Below are 9,193 nucleotides of genomic sequence, written 5' to 3'. Positions count from 1 at the left end.
TAAATGAGTAATGCTATGAGTAATGGCACATAAGGTGGTCAGCTAATATGATCAATTTTGTGTGTCTAAATAGCATTACTCTTTATAAATTTCCTTTTTTTAACAATACGATATTCTAAACTAGAGAGGAGGATTTAAACTCAGATGAAGGGGCAGACATACTATCCTTACATACCTAACTCACCTGCCAAATTTTAGATTTATAAACATATGCAATTTTGAGTGAAACTAAACAATTCCCTGCTTCCATTTTCCTTTTAGCCTTTGGGGCGGTGTATAAAATTGGACTAGGTTATTATTATTCTAATTGAATTGGATTGGACTATTATTTGCCAATATTGGATTGATAGGACAATTTAAGTATTATAAAGCATTTTTACTCCATATTAAGTTCTATGGTAAGGGTGCCATATATGGACTATAGATGTGGACTTTCGTATTAATCACATGATTCATTTGAAAAGTAACTTCACTTAAATTTAATGAAATAATCATGTGGCTAATACGAAGATCCACATGAGAAGTCCATATATAGCACCCTCACTATAGAATTTTGCTGGACTGAAAACCGATTGATGTTTCAATAGGACACTTACCAAGTTCTCAAGTGATTGATAAGTGTATATGCATATACGCAAATTGTTCAATTCTTATGGGAAGATTTGAAACGGATAAATTTATAAGTAACGTTAAATTGATATATGTATATGCAAATTATGTATAGGCCTAGGTAATGTTCCGTTACAATACTTATGTTATCATGCATATATACTTATGATATTAGACTATGATTATAAATACGCATTCAAATAAGAATCGATACAATCAATATTTCAGATTTACAATATAACATACTTTGTTGTCAAATATTATGACAAAATAGTATTTCCCTGTGCATTACACACACAAGGAGGTTAATTAGTGTGACTATAAAAAAAACACAGTGGAAAATAGAGCGACAAAGCGTCTGGTTATACACGTGAAGCGTTGTTGTTCTTCATCTTGGTTCTTATTTAAGTATTTTTCTAGTAAGGTTGGCATCAAAGCCAATTATATTTTGTTTTTGAATTTTTTTTCTTTCTAAAAGTAATAACTTAATTTCAATTTTGTTTGTGAAAAATGAATTGCTTGGAATACTATTGGACTGAGTGCTGTGGGCCTTAGCCATATTTCACTTATAGGATAGGACTTGATATTATGAGATAGCCCATTTAGGAAAATCCATAATGGGTTAGGGTTTACATTAAGCCATATATGCATTCCTTTATATATACGTAGCTTATGGGGAATGTCTTTGCTCTTGCTTCTGACCTAACAATTTTTCTAGCCTCCTTGTCACTCTCCAACTCAGATGCAAAATTAGGTACAAACCAAAGGCTATGAAGAGTTCTATGAATTCCCAAATTATAGGACAAAAATATTAATGTGAAATATCTCTCTCCTTATTGCTTCTCTCACATGTACAATATTACAATTATCAAAATAACAGTCACAGCCATCACTAAGACAGTAGACTGTGTGTTGTACCCAAAGGATCATCCAATACCATGCTATAGTAACATGTTATTAGACAAGGCAAGTGGGCTGAAAAGCATTTGATGTTTGATTGATCATCATCAGTTTAAGTTGGTATTAATTTGTGTATGCCGTTGGATCATATAAATAAATGGGTTGGCAACCTTCTTCAACTTTTTATAAACATGATCAGGCTTCAAAGAGACACCAAGCTATACTTCAAAATATGAACAAGACACCAAGCTCTCCCCCCACCTCCTTCCTCGAATGTTATGTACAAGAAAGAACGCCATATACATCCTCAGGCAAAAATTTGGAAACCGTACTAATACGTCTATGCAACTACGCCAGCAAAAAACATTCGCTGCACACTGCTGATTACGTTACATTCGATCATAGCTGTGAAGGTAAAGCATAAATCAGCTTCCATTGGCGGATATCCTCCTTCGCTTGTACTGCTTGTAGTAGCCATCCCATGCCCTCTTTTTAATGGCATTTTCCATGGAGGAAAACTCTGGACTGCTCTCACCGAAACATGGTCTACTTTTGTTGCCAGCAGCATTGCTGGTGAAAAATTGCACGGTCAATAATTGTGCACATGTAAAAAGAAAGCTTATGTAACTTGAATTAAACCAAAATGAACTAACAGGGGATTGATATAGGCTGGCTATCCAATTTCTTTTTCTTAATTGAACAAGATTAATTTTCATCCAAACTGCTTTAACCACAATTAAATCAATTGCACAAATTCTTTAAAATGAATGCAGAAGATTATCAGCATCATGACTTTTTAGTCTTAAAGAACATTATGAGTATCATTTCAGTTTCTAGATATAAGGTAGTGAGAGGTGAGACATACTCCACTCCTTGGTGCGCAATTCCGCTATCCTCAATTTGTTCTGCTTGATACACTTCAGAGACAGCACTGGACCTATCAACATCGACATTATCACGACTTTCATAGGTATCTAAACAAAGATCAAGCTGGGTTCCTGCAAAATGGCATATAAGAAAATGTATGGCAATTGGTATGGTAACTCGATGGATATCATTTTATCTCTCCGTGCAAAAAGAAAAAAAGGTGAAGCACATAAAAGATACCTTCTAAAGGGACTGCCTCAGTTGGAGGGTTTTTCATTAACTGTTTCTGACACATAATGGTACCCTGAAAGTCCAAGAAAGTATAATCCAGAAACTGTAGCCTCTCAGAAGCTGTCATCGTAGAGAACCCAAATGAAGTTGTCCATGTGTTTAGTACACTGGGGACAGCTGGCAAAACCAATCTCTCCACGCCTAACTGCATAAGCATCTGAGAGAAGAAAAAATATGGAGACAATAATGAGAATTTGACAAAATTACTTACATGTGCAACAGGTCCAGGTAGTACGGTCCATCTCACTTAATCATCCATAAAAGGACGTAAAATTGAAAACGAGCAAACTCAGATTGTCACAACAAATTGTAGGAACACTGATGCATTACCTTTTCAAGTTCATCCATTAGTATACGACACATTCCAAGTCGACGATATTGAAATCTGGTAGCAACAAGAGGTACTTCAGCCACCTTGTCTCCAAAGATCCTTCAAACAAGAAAATAGCAATTTAGGAATCAATCGCTTAGGACACAAAGCTCACCCATTTTTAATAAGAAGCTTAATAAAGCTCACCTTACAGTAGCCACAGTGATTAGTTCGTCATTTCTCTCCAAAAGCACAGTATAGAACCCTCGGAAGTTCAGACGATTGAGATCTGACCTGCAAAATTCCAACGAGTCTTAGGAAGTGAATAAGAAATTGATTGAATTATCACTAAATTAAATTTAAATGATAAACACTTGTTTATAGGGGAGAATCAACATATGTCTTGTGTGCCAAGCTCAACTGTTATCAGTATTTCAGCAAGTGACGCCAACAAAACAAGTTGTGACAATGACAGTTTGAATTTCTCACCCTCTAGTGAAGATGATATCTTCTACAAGATCTCTCCTGGTAAGAGGTTCCTTAACAGGCACAAAACACTCATGCATCACATCAAGAGCAACATTGAGTCGGCTGTAACTCTCAATGGCATCAATATCAGGTTCATCAGTATCATGAATATCAGACTTAATGGACTTGACTAGCGACCAAGATAGATTGTTATCTCCCACTGGAATCTGTTTCCCTAGAAGCTCGTGGAGGCCTAAAAATATCTGAAAATTCAAAACAGTCGTATCCAAAATTATCAACCTGGGGTTAAAAATGGATTGGACAAGTAACTCGTTCATATAATGTTAGCAAAAGTAAGATTCATAACTCGCACTAAAACATCTGACAGAAAAAATACAACACTGAAACTCTTTCAAAATAATTTAGATCTTAATGGAATGAAGAAAAGATAAATGCATGCTTCTGGTTTTTCTTTTCTTAAACAGGCTAAGAAACAAGCAACTAAGCTCTGAAGGGAAACAAGGTGATGACATGCTTGAGATACCTTTTTACAATTTCTGGTGCAAAACCAATTTCCTTTTGGATCGCTTTCCAACTTATCTGCACCCCTTTTCCTCAGGCACCCTTTGTGATCTACATCAAATTTAAAATTTAAAATCACAAACTTTTCGAATGTGTGCCCACATACACAAAGTTCATAGGCGCATCTGCTATAAGAGCTAAAACAGATAAAATTTCATACATTTATGCTCGCATTGACCACAGGTGAGAACACTACTATCATCCATAATAGGCTCTTTATCTTCTTTGAAGTTGGTTTGGCCACAAATTCCACAACAGCAAGATGCACAGAACCAGTCACCATCTGGAACATACTGCAGAAGCAAAACAATTTATGACTGGGACAAGAAGCCAAGAATCTCAAACACTTTTTAGGAAAGGATAATTTTTTTTCTTTAAACGAAGAAAAAAAATGAAAAAACTAACATTTTCCTTTTTATAGTAAGGCATTAGAAAAACTCAAGCAAAACAATCTACCTTCAAGCCAAGGCAACTTTTGTGAAATGATGATGGGCATTGATCACATAAAATTAGGTCACCACCATAGTGACACACGGTACAAATGTAATCATTTTCGCCACGGCGCCAATTGCCCTTTATCCTATCACGTGGTTCTTTTCGCAAGCTCCTCTTCCTTCTATCATGCATAATTTGCATCTGGCAATCTAAGAGAGACCTACCATCTTCCAGAAAAATATTTGCAGAAGGACTGCAGTAACTACTGCCAGCATGATTCCCAAAGCAACTAAGAGTATACACCTCTTGGCAACAGCTGCACCTGATCCCCTCACGAGTTATCCTCCCTTCTTTCATTGGATGACCATCCTTTGTGCTACGATGATGTACTTTTGCCCTTGGTAAAACCACATTATTGTCTATCAACCAAGATAAGACAGTACGAGGATTGTTGTGCGAGGAAGTTGATGTAACTGCTTCCTGCACCCATTTGCTTGACCTAAGCACACGAGTTGGGGGACTACCATCTATACCATTTTTTAATCGATTCAAAGCTCCAGATACCTTTCTCCTTTTCAACTTTGGAGGGCTGGTACATTGATCCTTTGTTGATCCATCTGTTCTACCATGTAAGTAAGGCTGTCTTTGAAGTAAGTCAGGTGCAAGATCTGATAAAGTATCATTTCTCTTCCTTCGGCGTTTTCTACGACCTTGAACTTTCACATTACCAAGTTTACTCGATTGTAAAATGCTACCAGAATCTCTAGACCACTTTTTGGACACAGTCTTTAACGGTACCAAGCCTTCCTGAAAATCCAAATTACTTTCTGCAGAACATAATTTATTTCTAGTCAACAGGCCCTCATCTTCCTCAACAACATACATGCATTCAGCAAGTCTTTTTTCAGAAACTCCTTCATCCATACAACTTTTGCATGCACTTTGAAGTGTACGATACAGTACTCCGCTGGGTGACCTGTAGTGCAAGTTCCTTGACTTTGCATTCAAGTACACGAACACCCACCCCACAGCTGAGAGGTGCTTCTTTGCTTTTGAAATCATTTTTCGTAGTTCCTTCTTGATTGCCTTGCCTGCTGCATGCATATAATATTCCACAACTGCTTCAGGGCAATATTCAGGTTTGAAAATAAATACCTTGGAGCAAGGAGACTCTACTTTCTGAGGATAATAATTAGGATGTTGAATCTCTTGTGGCTGTTCAATGAGAAGAGACTCTTCTGCTGAACCATGCAAATCCTGATGTGCATCTTGAGAGATTGAAAAAAGTGTATCTTTCTTGCGTTTCTTCAACTTCTTACACACTTGACGAAGAGAGTACTCGTATTCTCCAGCAGGAGACAAGTATCGTAGTCTGGGCCCGCCCTTATCCATTGCACGATGTATTTTCCAGCCCAAGTATGAAATATGCTGCTTAACAACTGTTGTTGAGCATTTCAAAGACATTCCCTTAACGGAATCTGCATATTCATCAACAGCATCAGGGCAAAACTCAGCTGGAATGTCCAAAGGTCGCCAATCTAGGGTACTTCTGCCTCTGGAATTAGTACTACAAATTCCATCATTGCTGATAACAGAATTGGTGCAAGAATTTCCATCAAGATTAGAAGGAAACCCCAACAAAACCTTAGGTGGAACACGCACCCCTTTATTTTGGAAGGATATATCAGAGTACTCCAAACTATTCAAATTTGGTCCTTCATCTCCTACCACAGAAATCAATTGATCCCTATAAGATTTCTCTTGAACCTGTTCCGTGCAGGTAGAGTCTGGATTGATAGACAAACCTCCATTTAGATGCCGTTCATCAATAACCTCAGCACTGCAGTTCAATGCCTTATTTACAGCATCTTCACGATCAACTACCAAATCACTATTCAGCAACTCATCAACAGGTACAATAGCCAAAGAGTCTGCCATATCTTCTTTAGGATTCATATTAGCATCAGAAACAAAAACAGCTGACTCCAATTCTACCTGGGTTTCTTGTGAAAAGAATCCTGACTTGTCTAATGCCCCAAATAGTTCATCAACTGTGATGCTTATGTTATCATTAATGACCTCCAAAACCAGCTCTTCCCACACATGTCTCCTTAAAGAAGTCCACTCCCTGGCCTTCTCGAAGGCCTCTTTTTCTCGCACGTCATACCAAATTTGCTTCACAGAAACGGCAATATACCTCTCCTGATTATATTGCTCAAGCAACTCAAGAAATATCCAAGCTCCACGCCGCTTCCAATTTTCTGTAACCTCATCCCAGTCATGAGTAATTCGCAAAGTGTCAATCCGAGCCTTTAGTTCATCACCCAAATCCGGGAAGAAGATCCTCCTCTCCTCTGAACCATCTTCATGATCAAAGATAACACCTTCCCACCAAGCCTCTAGATGATACACATCCACACATAGTCCATAGGGAAGGTCCCATTCCCCTGGCTGGATGTGAGGGGGTGTTGGCCTTATACACCCACGATAGTTACTCCAGTCCCGAGTGAATGAGCCAATACCATCCAGAATGGGTGAAACAGACACAACATCAACCAGATTATCAGACCCGTCATCATATAGAATATGGTCGTATTGAACTTGACGACAACCTTGCTTCTCGCATGCAGTAACAATCCCGGGGTGCCACGACCCCTGAAACCCATCTTCTAGACTCCTCACCTGCAAAAGTTCAGATTTTTATTTATTTTTACACAGATCTCGAAATTCCTAATGAACACTTTGCCATATCTATAATGAGTACCTTCGGGAAACAAACGAAGTAAAGAATAAGCATAATATCCATTACCTTAATGAGAACCAAAATCAAACCATGCATAAATGGAAAAATGAACCTAAATAAGCCATAAACCATAACAACGAGAGAAACATTAAAGGCAAGGTAGCCATAATCAATTTTGGAGAATTTGGCTTGAACCCAAAAGCTATTACAGAACACAAGGTAGCACTGGACCCAGAAATTAGTTTTTTTTTTGTTAACAGCAAACAACATATAGACAGAGTAGCGAAACATAATTTAAAATTTAAAAACAAGAACAAAAAGAGAGAGAGAGACTAGCAGGGGAAGAAAGTAAAAAGTTAAAAACAACCCAGATAAAGAAATAAAAAATTCCTATAAAATAAAAACACCCAAAAAATGGGTTTGGATCCTCTCCTAGGCTAAAAGTATACCAGATTTTGAATCGCAGCCATATAAGAAAAACAAGGGTCCACATTGGACCACATCCACATCATCTAAGTTACAGTCTTCTTCTCTACAAAAATAAAATAACTCAAATAAGGGAATTTCAAAGGGATTCACAGAGTTAGGGGCAGAGGGTGGCCAGTTTGCAGCTTGACAAGGTGAGACCTTTAGTTAAATATAAATCATCTCTAAAATTGCTCTACAAACCTTTTATTGCAAATACGCTTGCAGAAATTTGAAGCTCTTTTGTTGAAGGGGGAAGCAAAAACCCATTTTCCTGATAAGGATTCATGAACATCAGTGAAATCGGCTGGCATGCATTGCTCTTTGAGCCCCCAACATCCACACTCTGCTTGCTTGACTTCATAAAATTGTGTTAACTTTGCTACCTTTTCTTAAAACTTGTCTCTTTCCTTGGACACATCCACAAAGTCGCTATCTTTCTAAAACCCCTCTTAAATCCCATGTTTAAATTATTTTCTTTTTGCGGAGAAGAAGAGTGTTTTGCTTTAGATGATGCACAAAACCCAAAACAAAGCCAAAAAAATACAAAATACACAACAATCACAGCCCAAGAACTCATTTTTCTGCAAAGCCCAAAAAGACTAAAGCTGAAAGAAGGTGACATTACCTCAACTTTGTCACCAACAAGAAGCTTTTTTTTATTCTGAGTCCTGCGCTTTCTCTTCCTAAGGGAACCCAGTTCTTCAAGGTCCTTGCCCGCCATTGAAGCCGAGCAAAGAGAGGCAACGAGGGTTGAGAGAGAAGGGTTTTTGGTTTGTGTTCGGAAAGTGCGAGAGTTTCGGTCTAAGAATTCAATGGGCATTGGAGTCTATTGGGCTTTTTATCAAAACTTTCAATCTCAGTCGAATTGCTTTGGCACCAAGAAACAGACTGACACTCCGATACTCTGCCCCTCTGACTACGTTAATAAACTCTGCTCCCGTTTCCCTCTTCCGCCACGTCAGTGCCGTACGTACGGAATCGTGAGGTGGTAGGATCCCGTTTCTTTATTTGGTCTTTCTGTTTTGTACCCTTTTAAAATTCCATTGAATAAAATAATGAGGTGGAGGGATTGTCTGCGGCGAGGTGTATACTATGAAGGTTTGACGTTCGAGGCCTCAATAAGGGCCGTTGATATTGCGTTTAGGGACTTGGTGATTCTCGCGGTGGGTTATTCGCCGTTGGATTGTTTTGTACGATTAGGGGTGAAGAAATAGGAAACAGGAGGAGGCATTGAAGGGGAAACTTTCCGGTGCAGAACAATTGGGATTTGGGCAGATATAATTAGTAATCGACTTATTATCACAAAAGGTCCCTAAGGTTTACGAAACTATCAGATTTCATCCTTAATGTTTTTTTGTGTCATTAGTGGTCCTCAAGGTTAGTATGTATGATCACAATTGGTCCCTGCCGTTAGATTCCGTCAAAAACTCCGTTAGTTTGCTAATATGGCATATATATATCACAAAACATCCCTGAGGTTTACACACCTATCACAAATGGTCCCTGCAAATTTTTTTAAT

At 38.1% G+C, this 9,193-nt stretch overlaps 1 protein-coding gene across 5 annotated transcripts; it reads right to left on the bottom strand.

The window, feature by feature from the left end:
• Positions 1 to 1,659: 1,659 nt before the first annotated feature.
• LOC110758747 (PHD finger transcription factor) lies at positions 1,660 to 8,518 on the bottom strand. 5 transcript variants are annotated; one of them, XM_021960666.2, is made up of 10 exons: positions 8,299 to 8,518; positions 4,484 to 7,144; positions 4,188 to 4,320; positions 3,990 to 4,078; positions 3,467 to 3,708; positions 3,185 to 3,271; positions 2,998 to 3,097; positions 2,617 to 2,824; positions 2,375 to 2,446; positions 1,660 to 2,079 (listed from the first exon to the last, which is right to left on the bottom strand). In XM_021960666.2, exons 1-10 carry the CDS (start codon positions 8,491 to 8,493, stop codon positions 1,850 to 1,852), a joined length of 4,017 nt encoding a protein of 1,338 aa, XP_021816358.2. In that variant the 5' UTR covers positions 8,494 to 8,518; the 3' UTR covers positions 1,660 to 1,849. The 5 variants fall into 5 exon arrangements, with proteins under 5 accessions (XP_021816358.2, XP_088111726.1, XP_021816356.2 ...); XM_088255600.1 differs by having other exon boundaries at positions 2,375 to 2,507; positions 8,299 to 8,515; XM_021960664.2 differs by lacking the exon at positions 8,299 to 8,518 and adding an exon at positions 7,272 to 7,624.
• Positions 8,519 to 9,193: the final 675 nt, after the last annotated feature.

The sequence above is a fragment of the Prunus avium genome, chromosome 6 (genome assembly GCF_965620075.1).
Source record: "Prunus avium chromosome 6, drPruAviu1.hap1.1, whole genome shotgun sequence".
In the NCBI taxonomy this organism is placed as follows: domain Eukaryota; kingdom Viridiplantae; phylum Streptophyta; class Magnoliopsida; order Rosales; family Rosaceae; genus Prunus; species Prunus avium.
This window is presented reverse-complemented; position numbering and strand designations above follow the sequence as displayed.